Here is a 17887-nt window from a genome sequence, read left to right as displayed (position 1 = left end):
TGGGTTGTGGATGAGTCTTCAACCATAACAATGACCCAAAGCAACAAAGGAGTGGCTAAAGAAGAATCACGTTAAGACTATGGAGCTGCCAGTGTCAAGACATCAGTTTATAGAAAATCAATTTAAAGCTTTTATGTAATTTGGTCGATATTCTGTCTCCATTAAAATGAAACTGTCATAAAAGCTAGAGACTGTTCATGTCTTTGGAAGTGGGCAAATTTACATATTCAGCAGGGGATAAATAATAATAAGTATGTCTTCAGAAAGACACTGGTGTATCACTGTGTTTGCTCAGTTTAAAAACGTGTTTTTAGTTTAAATTGTTTCTTTTTTATAAGGCTTTATCACTCTTGCTCTGCGAGTTTTACATAGCTGAAGCTAAATATGAAAACGCTGAATTTCTCAGGCTGCTGATTGAGTGCTGTAGTGTCTTTGTATCCCTCACTGTGCACAAAAGTCATCTTAGGTTCTCTCTTGTGTCGACCATTTCTCAAAAATCCCAACAAATTTATCAGAAAGGAAGACAATGCAAAAGCTGTTGTTTGTTGAAGGCCCATAGATAATCTTTTTTTTTTTCCTTTTACTGCTGCTCCCGGCCTTTGAAGGTCTGGCTGGTTGTGGCTGAACTCTGGCCAGAAGGCATCTGTTACTCAACAACATCTGTTCCTGTTACTCTCTTTCTCCCAGCATGCCGAGGGACACGCAGGTTCTCCCAAGGGTGGCCTTTTGTGTGCCCCATTGTCAATTCCATCATTGTCTGCTGAAGTCTGTTCCCATAAGGCCGTGGGTTTATAAACCCCTCCAAAGGACAAACTCTACCGGCCTGATGATTTACAGTTATTGTGTCCAAACACAATCTGTATCTTTGTGGGGCAATTAAGAAAGAGAACTCTGAGGAACTGATTTTATACTGTATGACTTTTATGTTCAGATGTGACCAAACTTTGCTGTTTGTTTGTTTTTTTAATAGCTTTTTCTCTGGCAACAGGAAGTCAAGGTTTGAAAACCAAACCTAAAGTGGTCCAGTAGGCGAATATCGGAGCCATGAATTACCTGACCTGGTCTTTAGGAGGAGAAACAGGAGTGGTAAATCTAGCGTAGGGGTATTGTTTTTTATGAATAGGGCCCCCTCTCTCGTCTCCAGGGAGACACTTTCAACTTCTGGCAGTAGCCAACAGTGTCGGCATAGAAAAGCCCACTATGGGGTCGCCAGGGGAAGACAACAGATGTTACTGATTAACTTTGCTCACAGACCCCTAAAGAAGTGTTTTTCAGAGTGCTTGCAGATGGACAAAACAAAAGTTGGACGCAATCAAATGTTCACATTTAGCAATATTTATTTGGAAAAATAGTCTTGGCTAATTCCTTCATTCAAATACGGTAAAGGAAAGGGTAACATAACAATTTGTACAGTACAATCCCTCTTAAATAACATTTTCTTAAAAAAAACAAAACAAAGAAAAACCATCCCATTGACCTGAAGTGCCTTTGCAAATATCATTAAAAAAAAGCAACTTAAATAATCATAACAAACATCACAAGTATATAATACAAAATAAAAAACAACACAAAATCATTAAATTAACTTAAATTAAATCATAATTTTAAATCATAACTTGTTTTTTTTTCTTTCTTTATTTTACAAAAATCAGTATCAAAAAGCAACTTTCTTTTTCTTTTAACCGACACAAAGTTTTCATATCCCGAAGAAGAAAAGAACTGAACAATACTATGTCATAAAATGGTTTGGAGGGCTTAGGGAAGAAAATGCACTTCAGTTAACACAGTGATCAAGTATACATACAGTCTTCACAGGTGTAGTGATGGGCGCACAGCCCACGAGAACAGCCTCGTGAAGAACAGGCCAGTATGGCCAAACATCCACCGTTTGATGCAGTTCCTGCGCTCAGCAACGGCGTGTGGGTTAGAGAAAAGGCCTGGGTGCAAATGTTGCAAAACAAAACTCGTATATCATCGCTACGGGACAGCGTTCATTTATATTTTCTTTTTTTTTCTTCTTCTTTTTTCTTATTTTTTACAAAAACCCCACTCCCTGTTAACAGGCAGAACAGAAAGCTAAGAAGCAGTTTACTTTGAACTGTAAACTTTTTTTTTTTTACCCTGCCAGTTCTAATCCCACAGGCCGCCACTGCCTGCGCTTAGTTTCCAGTAGAGAACCAGCTCACTCTGAATATCAGTTAAACGTATCAGCAGCAGTCTCAAGGCGGGACACCTCCCCCTAGGTTTAGAGCAGCATCTGAAGGAGCATAAAAACTCTCCTATAGAGTAAATGAACAACGGGCAGCCCATTGGTGGCTTCTTACACCTGGGGAAACACACCAAAAAGACAGAGATTTTTAGTTTTTGTTCTTTTAAATTCCAAATGACCGCAGAAATCGTATCTCTCAACAAACAAGAACTCACCTCAGTTGCAATTATACATTCGTCCTTCTCCTCTGACATCACAAACACAGATTTGTACTTGGTGTCCGCACATGCAGACATTTCTGGGGCTTTCTTTTCTGATGCATCGCTGTAGGAAGGTGAGAAAACACGTTAGATTTGTGGACATCCACACTCTGATTTTGTGTTTGACAGACGTTTATAGCGTCAGTTATTTACCTTTTTAAACGTTTGCTGCGCTTCTCCTCAAACTCAAATGAGTCCTTGTCCTCGCAGGCCGCCTCCAGCATGGCCTCCTTGGCCGCCTGCTCATAGTTGACCTCGTGTACGAGCTTGTAATCTGCAGGCAGATGGCGGCTCTTGTAGCTGCTCCTCCCTGGTGGAGATCCTTCATCGGGGTCCCCGCTGCAGAAGTCCATCTTCTTGTTGATGTTTTTGACACCTGGCATCGGCATCACACTGATGGCCAGGTCCCTGTCACTACGGTGACAGTTGTTAGTAAGGTTATTTATTGTCTCTGCTTCGCCTACAGTTTCTACTTGGCCGGCATGCTGGACTTTTGATTGGAAAAAGCCAACCAGAACAGCAGAGCCTGCCAATAGCAGCAGCACCAGAACCACCCCGGAACCAATGGCCATCCAGGGAACTTCTGACCCCCGGATGGCAGCGTGCTCTGGAAGCAAGAACTGACAGTTTCTGCCACCGTATCCATGAGCACAGGCGCAGACATAACGGTTGTTTCTCTCGTGGCAGGTGGCACCGTTGTGGCAGGGGTTGTGCTCGCAGCGGCTGATCGGGGAGCTGCAGTTGCGACCCGTGTATCCCGGGGGACAAGTGCAGGTGTAGCCATCAGGACCTTCCTGGCACGTGCCACCATTCTGGCAAGGATACAACGAACACTCATCACCGGTGTGGTCACAGTTCTGGCCGGTGAAGCCGTCTGGACACTGACACAAGTAGGAGTTCACGAGATCCACACAGCGTGCACCTGAGAATAGAGATGAAGTCATGAATGAGTGTTCAGTTCGTGCAGACCGAGCATCTCAAAGACCAAACCCTTATTCTGTTTGTACTTACCATTGGAGCAGGGGCTGGAGGTGCAGTGGTCAATCTTCTTCTCACAGTTGAACCCTGCATACCCCGTGGGGCACTGGCAGAAGTAGCCTCCGTCAGGGTTGTCAGTACAGCGGCCTCCATTGGAGCAAGGCCCATCAGCACACGTCATGGCGCTTAGCTCGCAGTTGTTGCCATAGAAACCGTGAGGGCAAGTGCAGGTATATGTGTTTTCCAAATCCTGTGGGAAAAAATAGAACAGACTTGACATCAAGATCTGTGTGGTGCTGCATCTGCAGCATTTCCAGCTTGCTGCATGCTGTATGTCTTGATTTTTTTTTTAGGTTTAATATGAATTGAAGAATGATCGAAAACAGAAAAGATAGATGAGAAGGAATGAAGGCTGATGCATTCAGGCATCGCTAGTGCTGAGCCGCAGTTAACAAGATGTCTCTATTCTTATTCCAAGTTCATTTAAGAAGACCCACGAGCACTCACAGTGCAGCTTCCTCCATTGCGGCAGGGGTTTCCAGCACATTCGTTGACCCGAATCTCACAGCTGGCCCCAGTGAAGCCAGGCCTGCAGGAACAGGTGTAGCTGCCCTGGCCAGTGTTGCTACAAGTGGCTCCATTCATGCAGGGCTTGTGGTGAGTGCAGTAGTTGAGATCTGGAAAAAACACAGCAGCACATGTGGATTAGCCAGAGCACAACACATGGCGGGACAGAAGCAGCGGCGACAGTATGCGCTTTTGTCCTCAGGCACACTTGACTGTTTCTCTTCTGCCAGTGGTTTTTTGTTTCCTTGCCTCCTGTCTTTGCTGAAACAACTGCTGCTCTGTTGCTGGAGTGCTGATGCTCTTTCGCTTCAGTCTACCTTTTTACTGGCTTGTTTGAAACCAAGTTTGTGGTTTGAATAAATGACAAACCAGTGATGGAAAACCTTCAAGAACAAGTTGTCCACATTTTGTCACCTTTCCACCAAATAAGCAGGGCATTTGTAAGTTGTTTAAGCATTAATTTGTTATCTTCCTGTTCATGAAATCTACGTCTAAGCTGCACGTTTCAAATACATTTCAAATAGTTTTTTTTATTTGTTTGTTTTTTTAAATTGTGATGCAGCCTAGATATCTGGAAAACGTCTAAGCAATTGTTGCTTTACCCTACGTGTTGTGGCTTCCTTCATCCAACAAAACCACTTCTCTCTCTGTCCCTACTTCCCAGACTCTTTCCTTACCTTGGTTGCAGAAGAGTCCACCCCAGCCCTCCTGGCAGTTGCACTGCCAGGGCTGCTGGCAGGTCCCATGGAGGCAGCCCGGGTAACGAATGCACTCATCGCAGTAGCGCCCTTTGAATCCCACTCTGCACCTGTTGTTGTCCAATTAGGAGGGAACACCGGTCACTCCACTCGCATTACTTCACGCAATCCACTAATTAATTAATGCCCCAGTGAACTTGTGGAGAAAACTTACTTGCACTCCCCGGGTTTCTCGCAGAACCCGTGCTCTTCATCACATCCTGGCAGACAAATCGCTGTACAGGAAAACAAGAGTTTGCTTTTTAGAAACATTGAGGCAACTTGTTTTTAAGATTTGCTTTTAAAGATGAAAAAATCCAAAGAAAGTGATTAAAATGAAGTAAAGCAGTGGATTCTGAACCCATTAGCTTGTCATCGTGGAAGATTTTTCTGCTTAACATAGTGCAGAGACAAAGGAGGGAGTGTGTGCATGCGTGTGTGCCCCAGAGTGCACACACGCACTCACACACACAGAGGCCCTCAGCCCACCACCCTCTTTTTTTTTTCTTCTTCACTGCGGGTCAGAACTCTTTTATTCATTCTGTGTGTGTACACACACACACATACACACACATACTCCCCTTAATGTCTCGGATTGGGGTAGATAAGAGTGGACAGCTGGCGAGTGTGTTGCCAGTGCGCGACAGCTGCTCCATTGTCTCCTCTCTGCCGGCAGCTGCCCACTTCAAACAATACCTCCCCCAACTCAGCCAATCACCGACCGGCCCACTTCGAGAGTAACGAATCGGAAGGTAGCATGTAAATTTATGGCACGCGTGAGATTATTCTCAAAAACTTTCCTTAGAATAAATCAAGTGGTCGTGTGTGTATGTGTGTGTGTATGTGTGTGTGTGTGTGTGTGAGGGGGGGGGGTAGGAGAGAGGAGGGGGTGCGCGTGGTGTTTACGCCCTAAATTGCCTTCTAACGGCACTCAGAGAACTTGACTATAGATACATGGAAATAAAAACTTTTTGAACTTTACCTTCACTAAAAAAACATTCAAATTAGTTTTAAATCTCTCCTTTTTAAACGATTTCTTTACCTCTAACTTTTTTCTTTTTCCTTTCTGTGTTTTTTGTCTCTCGTCTAATCAAAATATTTTATTCTATAACGGGAAAAATCTCTGCAGCTCACGTTCAGTGCAGTACTGCCCCTTCCACCCGGCGTCGCACACAATCTCCCCGCGCTCTCCACAGGTGAAGTGGCCGAAGGCGTCGTCTCTCGGCCGGCAGAACACTGAACAGCCGTCCCCGTAGTAGTGCTCGTCGCACACGAATCGATAGGAGTACTTGAGCTCGGTCCTTCCCCCGGTGTGCAGGTCCTGGGACCATTCCTCTCCCACAGTCAGATGCCTCTGGGTGGTCATGGTGCTGATAACCCGGTCTGGGTTCTCTGAAATGTGCATGTAGAAGTACAAGATGAGGAGGAGAAAGTGTGTAAATGTGAAAACAACAACAACACTGAAATAGGAGATTTAGTTCCTACCCGTGGAGAGGTCGTCTTTGGAATCGGCGTGTAATGCTTCAATGATCAGCGAGAAGGTCCCCTGGGAACACAAATGGCTTCATGAGACAGGTGGCCAGCGGAGATGTGGCGATAACATCAAGTAAAGGCCCGAGGCGATTGTGCCATACACTCAATGTGCTGAATGCAAACTGCCTAACCTGATCCGATGAAACTGAATACCTGTAAACTTTGTGTGCTCTCTGAGCCTTCAAGTTGTGCGCAGGGAAAAAGGTGCTCTTTTCACGCACGCATTTACAAGAATTGGCGCGATTTCTCAGCCTTAACTCCTACTCTACATGAATGGTTGTATTTACCGGCCACGTGAAGCCGAAGTTAATCCTGATGGGGTTGGTGAACGAACTCTCCGGGATGACATCTGGGACCTGGAATGAATTGGAGCCAAGGACGGGTGTCACAGCGCCGCCGTAGGTGCACGGGGGCTCTGGGGAAGCGTTGGGTTGATAGTGCTTGAGACAGATCCTGAAGAAGGTCTTACACTCGCACTGCTGCTGGAAAGACGAAGCCAGACCTCCTTTACAGCAGTTTTTGTTGCCTTGTACTCCCTTCTTGTTCAGAAACTCCTGCAACTTCAGCTCAAAAACTCCCGAGCAAAACCCCTGCGGAGGAAAGCGGCTTATTATCATCAAGTGCACACATAGTACCGCTTGTGTGAGAGTGCGTGTTGTGATGGGAGGGCAGGGGAGGCAGGGGAGGGTGATGGTTCATTGTTTGGAGGGAAAATGTTTGATTTAGAAGCTTACCTGGCACAGCAACATGGACATGACGGCAAGAGTCAGCAGGATGACGCGCCCCATATTAAATAAATACATAATAAATAGTAAATAAATAGAGTAAAAAGTCTTGGGGCTCGGCTTGTCGTCAGGGTGCCTCCTCCTGTTCAGTCCGTCTGAGGAAGATACATTGAGCACGTTTCTGTCGCCTCACAGGGTTTTCTCATCAACTGCTGTGGATATCAGCCACGCCGTTTTCACTCATGTCCCGAGGCACAAAAAGACAAAGGATAAATCCGAAACCTTAAAAAATAAAATCACAAAAACAAATGGAGTAAACTTCTGCGCTGTGTTGAAAAAGAAAAGCAGTCCTCAAAGTTCAGTTATAATCCAGTGCGTAAAGAGGAAAAAGCGAAGTGTTCCTTGTTTGTTACAGCAAGAATGTTAGGGCGAAGCTTTTTTTGTTTTGTGTGTGAAGGTCTTGGTCTAACCCAAGGACAGATTTGTCACTGGTCCAACATGCTTCTTTCTACTGCCTGATGTCTTTCCTCACTGTGAACTGTGCGTCTGTCTACAGCCAAGGCCGCCTGCAGCCTGTTATATACGGCCTGACACATGCTATGGTAATAGCATGCAAATGGACCCCCTCCTCCTGCTGCCCGACTACACCTCCCAATCTGGCTTGGCTCTCTACAATGGGATCCCATACAAGTACCCCACCACCATCCTCCTTATTCCTCCTGTAACCCCTCATACAGTGTTAATACCCGAGCTCAAATAAGCTTGTGTGGAAGTATTTAAGAAGTGAAAACTTCTGTAAGACTCCTACAGGACAAGACGGGAGACAAGATTAATTAAAACATGTTTTCTGCTAACACTAAACAGGAAAACTTAACAGTCAAGCGGTTAAGAAGACATAAGAAGAAGAAAAAGAATTGGGCTGACTTTTGGTTGTTGGTCTTTTGACATCACAGACCCTCTCCTATACATGAAAGACAAACTAAAGGTGTTAAAGTGGTAACATGGATATGTTCTATACACCTTTTAAGAGTTTTCAGCATCGTACAGCTGCCAGATTTCCCCCTGGGCTGTGGACGGCATGCGGCTGAATTGATCCATCCAGCTGTTGCATCACTGCACCAGCTCCTTTGTTGTGGGCGTCCTAAGATGTTTTGGATGCAGTGCCAATTAACAGTGTGAAGCTGATTCAAAAATCTCCCCCAAAAAGAAAGAAAAAGCGTTTCCTGGTCAAACTCTGACTCAGTTAATTGTTTTTCAGCCCACCTCCCCCCCTTTTCTCTTCCTTCTCCCCTTCTTTCTCAGCATACACACACGCTCTAAATTTTGGTATTTGTATCTGTGGGAAGAATTTGATGCTTTGAATTGACTGAAAAGACCGAAGAAAACATTCCTTGGCAGAGCTGCGCAATGAGGTAAACGACATGAGGGGCTGGACTCCTGCTTTTCTATTTTGCTCTCGCCTTCTTCTCTTTCTTCGCACTAGGATGAAAAAAAGAGACCGTGTTTGCGCGCTTATAGGTGGCAGTGTGTGTGCGTGCACAGAGGCGCGCGCGCACCGTAGTCGCTCGCGTGGCCAACATAAGGGGGAACTTTTGTTGTTGTGTGTGGTGGAGGAATAAGTTTGCTCTCTCTCTCTCCCCCCTCAGCTGTATGGTAATTCGACCAGCACCTGCTCTCTTCTCCTCAATAACAGCGCGTGTACGCCTCACTTGGCTGAGCGTGCGCGCACACATCTAACACACAATACTCTCCCTGGGCGCGTACACAACCTCACACACAGACTTCATGTATATATATATATATATATATATATATATATATATATATATATATATATATATATATATATATATATTGGTATATATATATATATACAACTTTATATATGTGTATATATATATATATATATATATATATATATATATATATATATATATATATATATACATATATATATATTGGTATATATATTGGTATATATATATATATATATATTGGTATATATATATATATATACACAACTTTATATATGTATATATATATATATATATATATATGAGAACATATATATATGATCTGTGTATGAGAAGGGAAAACTATTCTTCGTCCAAAATCGTATGTGGTGCGCATATGAATAAGGAGTGGGAGGACGGGGGGTGTGGTGAGGGGTGTTGCTTAATTAGGTTGTTCATTAGATGTGTGATTTTTCTGCTGTATAATAGGGTCTACTGGAACTGCACGCGCGGGCTAACGCACCATGCACGTACATTGCGTCACTGTGTTGAGATATGTACGTCACGACTATTGTTTTCTGGCGCCTCTCTCCGACTTCGTTACCTGCTGCCACGGTCCGTCCTACACACCGGCTGTCAGAGGGGCCCTCCCCATGAAAAAGTGTTACGTTCCCCCACAATTACCTTCACTTTATACGTCACATAACTGTGTTACGTATTATTTCATTGGCAACAATCAAACAAAACGTCTTCCTCTGTTGATAAACCTAAACTCTCAACTCTTTCTCAAAGTAAACTCCGGCTGAACCATGACCATCACAATTAAGCCGGTTGAGACAAGAACATCTATTACACTCAGGGATAGGGGAGACTTCATCAGTCCTTGGGGTGGGGGAATGGAGGGTGCATCTGGGTGCAATACTGAACTTTTGGTACCGACATGGTAAAATTACACAGACACGTTTTTAGGCTATATTGAACCCCCATAATGTCCGTCATATTTATCAGAAACTTTAACTGAAGGGCCATTTACTGTTAATACATTGGCTGCTGTGCTGCACTTCACCTGGAGTGAAGTGCTGAGTTTCTACACTCAAAACCAGAAAAGTAGACCGCCCCCCACCAACAACCAAAAATAAAACAGAAAAAACAGAGAACACAATTAGGACACTGTCCATCGAAAAGATGGTGCTGACTGGGCTCTGGCTGTTTAACCAAAGTGCTACTGTAGGGGGCTGCTGTAGTTTAACTCCTGCCCACCAGTAGCTGCGTCAAACAAAAAAGGGTGACTCGGGGTCTGACTATTCATCCATTCTCTGCGCTTTAATTTCCATTGATTGTGAATGCAGGGGGGAAGGAGGAAGGGGGTCTTCAGTGAAGGACCACGACACGCCTTCAGACGCGGACAGACCCTTACAAGCCATCTGCCACTAACTTCCCCCTCCCCTGCATATCCAGAAAACGACGTTTATTTCCCTGCTTCCCTCCCTCCCTCCTCCGGCCTGAAGCGCACATCTCTATGTGCCTCTGTCCACTGGGCTCCATCTACACTCAACTGGAAGCATGTATAAGGACCTGTAACGGTATGGGCCCTCCGGGGCCATATGGCGAGGGGGAAGCAGGAGAGTTTTTTTTTCCTTTCTTGGTCCCAGAAGAGGAGACACCACATGGTCACTCGTGGGAACGTAAACACAGCGAGCATCACACGATATCGATCATAAGAGGCGGTGATCGGGGAAGGGGAGAAGGGAGGGTGATGCTGCGTGATGATCAACTGATTATTTACAGTAATATCTCATCAGTGCAGAAAATATGACTGCAGACTCCACCTGGAGTCAAAGATGCACACATGATGCTGCTACGGTTGGTGGTTCAATACCCCGAATGAAAAGGAAAAGGTGCAGAATCAATGTTCTCTTGCTGGATGCAGCTGAGAGGAGAGGGGGGGGGGGGGAGGGGGGCGCTAAGGAGGAGAAGGAGGAGGATGAGGGGATAGAGGCCACCCGTGTAAGCGCTGAAAGCCTAAAGGAAATGGCAGGTTTTGAATGGGCACGTTCGTGAGAGATGCTATTACGCATTCCTCCTCCAGGCGTAATAGCTTACGGGGGAAAAACACCTTAGCAACAATATGGAGAAATACAATTCCTTTGTGTGACTTTACCAGTGTTTTATAATCAGTTTGGAAGACCATCCCATCAGAATTTAGTTTTGCTAAACAGTTATTATATTCGGACCATTTTAAGGCTCTTTGGAGACTTGGGATTTCTGAGGAGACTTGGACTGCCTTCGCTCAGGTCCGCTTGTTCTACCTGCTCAGACGCAGAGATCAACAGGCTCCTTTGTGTCCAGATCAGATTACTGTGGCCAGCTGCTCGAAAAGGGGGCCACAGGCCAGACCCGCGTTTCCCCAGGGCCTGTCGGGGTTCCGCGAGGCTCCGCACGGCTTCCCACGGCTCTTCGAGGCTCCCTGTCCGGCCTGCTGTCTCATTTGCATACTTTGCTGTTGGTGGAGACGTGCTGAGTTTACGTTTATGGGAAGAGTGCGGCAGTAATTACGTGGGAGGCCCGGAGACGCGCCTGCAAGTGTGTGTGTGTAGGCATCGGGGACCTAAGGGGGAGGTAAAGAGCGAGCTGTACGTGGCCAGTCGCGTGCCAGTGTTTATAAAAACACATCTGCTGCGCACCCTGGGGTGACGCACAACAACACACGCGGGTCCCTAAGAATAAAATCGATAAATCCACAACTGATACCGTGCGCCACACGTTTACCCAACACATATACTCATGTTAATGCACACACCCACGGTCCTACCGTAATGACGAGTAGAGGAAGGATTAAACAATCACAAACCTTTAATAAATATAAACTTATAGTTGTCAAAAGTTAATGATAAAATGATCAAATTTACATAGAAAAATGAATTAAAGTTTAGCCTGTTTTATAATATTTTTTGTGCAACAGCAACCAGAATAGTAGAATAGAGTAAAATTGGCCTTTGTTGTTATTGTACATGTACAACAAACTTATGGGTGCTCCACACCAACCGTGCAGGAATAAAATATAAATACCACCAGGACAGCAGGAATAAATAACAAACAGACAAAATATACACAGTCAAGAGGATACATACATGGATGTAGGGTTAAAAAATAAAATTAAAAGCACTTAATGGGTAAAAGCAAGTAAGACCTTTTTAAATAGATTATAACTCTGCTTTAGTTTTAATGTGGTTTGACATGGGAGTGTAGTGAATAAGAAAATAGGGTGAATTATATTTAAGTGGCTTCATGTGACTTTGTGACTTATATAGTGCAATTTCCCACCTAATTGTTCTGAATTTGGAGTGAGTAACAACTGGAAAATGCAAATTATACCGTAAGTGTTATGAAACAATATGCACTTTCAGAGTATCATAAAAGAAGGGAGATAGACAGTGTACTTAGTGGCCACTTCATCAGCTGCTGCTGCTGCTGGGCTGCACCCCTTCGGCCTACACAACTGCCTAAACTCTTTGAGGCCTAAAGTCAACAAGCTGCTTGAAATATTCCTCAGAGAATTTGGTCCATGCTGACATGATAACATCACACAGTTGCTGCAGATTCGTCAGCTGCACATCTGTCATGTAAATCTCCCGTTCCACCCAAATCCCAGTGTTGATCTGTTGGATTGAGACCTGGTGACTGCAGAGCCTGTTTGAATACTGTCGACTCATTTTCACGTTCAAGAAACCACTTTAAGATGATTTGAGCTTTGCAACACGGTGACACGGTCGACTGGCAACGTTTGCAGCCGTCAGAAGACGTGTACACTGTAGTCATAAAGGGATGGACATGGTCTGGCAGTTTGGTAAGAAAATATCCGCCACATGATAGACGCCACTGCTCCCAGTAGCCTGAATCATTGATACGAAGCAGGATGGAGCTATGCTTTCATGTTGTTTATGCCAAATTCTGACAGTACCCTTTGAATGTCACAGCAGAAGTCAAGTCTCATTAGACCAGCAAAGATTCCTCCAGTCGTCTGTTGTCCTACAACTATTGTCACACGCCTAGCATTTCATATACTACATCACGTGTTTGTTAATGATTGCCAAATGTTAATGCCATTTTTGGCTTTTGACCTGTTGTGTTACCCTGAATTGAACCTTTTCCTCATTCCACCCGCTTTTATTTGTGATGCAGTGGAACAAGTCGACGTGGACTGTTTTGTTCATGTTTGGAAAGAGAACTATTTACTGTTTGATAGAGTCATTAAACACTTAACAGCAGGGGCGAACCTATCATTTGAAATGACTGATAATCTGCTATTGCAAACATCATTTGCAACTTTATAATATTAAATCAAATGACACTTATAGATCATTTAAAAAAATTTTTTTACATCAGTTGCCGCTTTACAGTGATGCCAGGTGAAGGGTTTAGAAAGTTTACAAGCCAATTATTAACATATTAGTAAAGATGAACACATGTATTCTTTGCTGACAGTAACTAATTATTTTTCCCTTTATTAACAATGGTTATTAATATTAAAGTGTAAAATACTACATGCCCTTAAATTTCACCTATTTAAGATCACATGATCAGTTTCATTTGTAAGACTTTTTTTAAATTTTTTTTTTACCAAATATCTGCAAAATCAATCAAGAGCTGTACTTGGTGTTCAGTGCTAGTTAGCAATCACATGATGCTATTTGTGAGCTTTGTATATATTACCTGTTCAAATACATGCTAGCTTTGTTGGTAGCATTTTATACTAAGAAAGACCAGCCTCACAGAATTTACTGCACGGCCGTGGCCTTGTCTTCCTTTCATTTTTCACCTTTCTGATGGGATTAGGAGGCAACTGTTGCTGGTGGAATTGCTATTTTAAAGCAAAAAATGGCTGCCAGAAAGCTCAAAGCATGATCAAACACTGTTTTAAGCTACAGCATTGAGTATTCCCTGAACTGGTGCCTGGGTCAAAACACAAAGACAGACCCAGAACAATCTGAGCAGCGTTGTATATGAAATTCAAACATTGAAAGTTCTCTTTTTCCCCCAGAAGGGGTGCAACACATCATTTTTCATTCTTAGGTCTACTCTTATTTTGTTCCATTTAAGCTTAATCACCAGTGTGAATGATGAGAGAGTAAATGGAGGAAGTCCATCTCCCCTCCCTCTCTAACTCTCTCCCTCTCTATCTCTACAACCACGAGCATCTGCCCAGAAATGAACAGATGTAGGCACCTGCATTGTGGGCTCACATATGCGCACATGTCCCCCTCCTCAAACCCCCTTTCAACCTTCTATGGGACCCAGAGCCCACCACAATGGGGCAGAGATCAGGGATGCAGTAACCAAATACTGCCTATCCCCTCAGGACACTCGTTTTGTTAGAGGCATTGTCACCAGTTATATCAAGTGGGTGCACCAAACAATCTGCTATATGACTGCTCATTTGAGACATAACATAATTCAGAGGGATGTAGGAGGGAGGGAGCAGAGAGAGGGGGAGTCGGGTGGTGTACAGAGATGGCTGTCTGGACAATTTTTGCAGCTCCAGAGTGAAGTGGTAGATGTTTTAAACAAGTGAGCTTAGGTCTTCTTGCAGCTGGGGTTCGAGTGAACTGAATATGGTTAAGTGGCTGTTAGGCTTTTTTGGAGAGTGTAAGGGTGGCAGGTGCTAGCTGGGGTAGTAGGATGAAAGAGAGGCTTGTTGGAGCTGGGTGGGTACAAGACCAGGTTACACATAAAAAGCCTTGTTTTTGTTGGAGAAAAGAGCTCCGACAGCCCACCGGTAGAGCAGCAGTGGATAATGGCGCCATAATAGCCCCGTGTTCCTATCTCTCAGCTGCCGCTGGACGACAGAGGATCCACACGCACCTGTTGTCGTCCCCTATTGTGTCCAGTGAACATTAGTGTGCTACACCTCAGGAATGCTCCCTGTCCAGAGGCCTGCCTGTTCGTCCCAGGAGAGAGCTTAGCCATGGTGGGATGATGGGATTGTGTCAAGAGTGTGTATGTGTGTGTGTGTGTGTGTGTGTGTGTGGGGGGGGGGGGTTGTACAGGAACCAGCAGGGAAGCTTTAGAGGACAAGCCACAAAAAAGGAGGGGAGGTAGAGGTGGAAAGAAAGAGAGAGAGGGCGAGTGTGTTCCTCCAAAGCCAGTGTCCTCTCTTCCCCTCTTCAGGGGCCTGTCCAGAGAGCCCTGTCCTAAATCACTGGCCCCCGAGGGAAGGCTCTCCATTGTGAAGAGATGGCCCCTGCAAGCTGGGCCGCCAGCTGCCACTGCTGCAGCGTCATGCCCCCCTCACCCTCCGCGCGCGCACACACACACACACACACACACACACACACACACACACGCACACACACACACACACACACACACACCTCCTCCCTACATCGCCTCCACCTTTAGCAACATGACAATGCTCCCTGCAGTCGCGGCCAGAGGCCAGCGAAGAGCATTAAAAAGAATTTGAAGGAGACACTTGAGAAAGGCCACAGTGGAGCGACACATTCTTTGGACAAACATTAATGATGACAAATTCAAAAGTGGGCTACAGTGCATGACACGGTAACCTGGACAAATCTGACAGCCAGCCGCCCAGAGAGACGGAAACCGAGAAAAGAAACACCGAAAGATTTAGTGTGATCGTTTTTAACTTACCGCAGATGATGCAGGGATTGAAGCTCCCTCTGAGTCTTCAGCGTGCTCCTTTTTTGTTTACTTTAAAGGTACAGTCCCAGCCTGGACTTTCTTCACTCTGAAAGAGACACTTTGAGTATCATGTTGTATAAAATCAGATCCTTATTTAAACCTTTGGACGGGAATCATAAAATCCGCACAGTTTATCAGTCGTTCGTCAGGTAATTACACTTATCTTATCAACTAAGGCTTAGTCTCTTTACGTATTTGACACCCACCCCCGTCAGTTCAGAGCTACAGTCTCTAGACTACACCGCGATTACGCTGTTAACCCCTTAACACCTAGTGTTTATCATATTTGATAGATACAGTTTTTGAGACTTCTACATCATCAGTGTGATTTTTTTCCATTGAAAAAAAACCCTTAAAAAACTTGCACAATACATTTTTTATGCAAAAAAAACGAAACAGTGATAGATGTATCAAATATGGTACAAATTAAAGCTCATGTATGCAAATTAATATCTACTTTTTAAAATGTTTTAATAATTATCAGATCAAATTATCAATAAACACTTTATGTTAAAAAATCATCTCATGATTGAGGCTTTAAATGGTTAAACTACCATTTAGATGAAGTTCAGCTATATGACTGCTAGTTAACTGTATGATACGGTATTATCAAAATAACGAACTGCACCTTGTATCTTAGTGTTATGTAATCTAGTTGTTTCTCTGAAAGCTCAGGCATGTGCAACTTAGCACTTGAAAATGCAAAGTAAACCAGAATTGAGTGGGTATTCACAGTCTTTAAAGTATCAAAACACAAACTCCAAGAATCCTGTGACCATATATGTAATCACATGACCCAAATGTAAGTGTAATTTTATAGGGTAAACTGAAATGTCTTATTTTGCTTTTGCTCACAGGTTACTTCAGTAATCTGTGACTAGGATTCATCTGTAGCACGGGGATTGGTGTCTCCCTGTGACAGCTGCCTGGCCCTCCCTGAGCCTGGTTCTGCTGGCGGTTTCTTCCTGTCAAAAGGGAGTTTTTCCTTTCCACTGTCACCAAGTGCTTATTCATAGGGGTTTATCTGATTGCTGAGGCTTTCTCTGCATTATTGTAGGGTCTTTATCTTATAATATAAAGCAGTTTAAGGGAACTGGTGCTATGATTTAGCACTATATTGATTACATTGAATTGAACTGAAATGATTTGAAGAGTCCACAATACACACTCTGTGTCAGGGCATAATTCTGATTATCACCCATGATAAAAATGTGGTAAGTTGTGGATAAAAATAACTTTATAAAACTATATAAAAACCATCTTTAAAGCTTAAAGCAGTACTTTTAAAATATGGAAAATGAGGGAAATTTAAAAATATTATGATTCTTCAGAGAGTTGGTTATCACAGCCAATTAATTATTAAATTCAAATTCAAATTTTATTTGTCACATACACAGTCATAGACAGTACAATATGCAGTGAAATGTTTAGACAACTGCTCGTGACCTAAAGAAAAAAACAGAAAAGGCTATGAATAAGATAGGAAATAAATATGAAAATTAAAAAGGGTAAATTTAACTAGGAAGGAATAAAATAAAATAAAATAAAATATAAAAATTAAAGTTAAAAATGAAATAACTGTACAACACAAATTAGAATGAAGGGTAAATTTAACTGGGAAAGAATAAGATAAAATATATAAATTAAAGTTGAAAATAAAATAACTGTACAACAAAATACACAATACACAGTATAGAAGTATATAAGAATGTATGAAGAAATATAAATATATATATATATACACAATAACAGCAGCTGTACAAGTATTAACTGGAAATGAAGAATATAATGTCCAGTGTTGTGCAATCCACATTTGTAAGTGTCTTATTATTGTGTCTTATTAAGCAGGTCCTTAATCAGGGATGTGATGAGACCCCAAATGGTCAATTCAAAGTTGTTTTTTTATACTTGCAAGTATGAAAAGAAAGTCAAAAATAGAGCTACTTCGGCTTTAAGCATAGTGTCTGGCAAACACTAGACAATAACCTGCTTTTCTGTAAAATCCTACAACGTTGCAAAACCTTTTTGGCCAGAAAAGAAAGTGAACTACAAAAATTAGAAAACATTGTACTACCCTCTTGGTTTTCATGCTGCAACTGTGCTGATTGATAGCAGATGGTCAGCAAGACATCTTCCCAACATGTTAAGTCCAACCTTGAGTAACATGAGCTCTTGAATGGAAGTTGACCATGTCAACACTTCACCTGTCCATCAGCTAAAGCAGCAGTTCCCAACCTTTTTTGCGCCACGGACCGGTTTATGCCCAACAATATTTTCATGGACCGACCTTTAAGGTGTCGCGGATAAATACAACAAGATAAAACTAGTACCGGTACCGAAAAAATAAAGATTTATTCATAACACACGTGAAAAGACCCAGGAAAATCCAGTTAACGATAAAAACGATAACAAAATAACGCTAAAAACCTATAAAAACCCTGAA

General features: G+C 43.2%; 1 protein-coding gene across 1 annotated transcript; it reads right to left on the bottom strand.

The window, feature by feature from the left end:
* Positions 1–1349: 1349 nt before the first annotated feature.
* dla (deltaA) lies at positions 1350–7768 on the bottom strand. Its single transcript, XM_085164346.1, has 11 exons — positions 7019–7768; positions 6572–6874; positions 6237–6297; positions 5886–6143; positions 4927–4987; positions 4692–4822; positions 3955–4124; positions 3481–3697; positions 2623–3391; positions 2425–2533; positions 1350–2326 (listed from the first exon to the last, which is right to left on the bottom strand). The coding sequence occupies exons 1-11, from the start codon at positions 7085–7087 to the stop codon at positions 2321–2323; spliced, it is 2154 nt and encodes a 717-aa protein (XP_085020472.1). The 5' UTR covers positions 7088–7768; the 3' UTR covers positions 1350–2320.
* Between the last annotated feature and the right edge of the window lie 10119 nt (positions 7769–17887).

This window comes from Neolamprologus multifasciatus, chromosome 6 (assembly GCF_963576455.1).
Source record: "Neolamprologus multifasciatus chromosome 6, fNeoMul1.2, whole genome shotgun sequence".
NCBI lineage: Eukaryota > Metazoa > Chordata > Actinopteri > Cichliformes > Cichlidae > Neolamprologus > Neolamprologus multifasciatus.
The sequence above is the reverse complement of the archived record's forward strand: the minus strand, read 5'-3'. Positions and strand labels throughout refer to the sequence as shown.

Bases quoted from the DNA above. Each gene is read 5' to 3' on its own strand.
- dla (XM_085164346.1), bottom strand. From the start codon at position 7,087: ATGTATTTATTTAATATGGGGCGCGTCATCCTGCTGACTCTTGCCGTC. The intron at 6,298-6,571 runs GTAAATACAACC...TTGTGTTCCCAG, and splicing joins ACTTCGGCTTCACGTGGCCG to GGGACCTTCTCGCTGATCAT. The intron at 4,823-4,926 runs GTAAGTTTTCTC...GGACAACAACAG, and splicing joins GAGAAACCCGGGGAGTGCAA to GTGCAGAGTGGGATTCAAAG.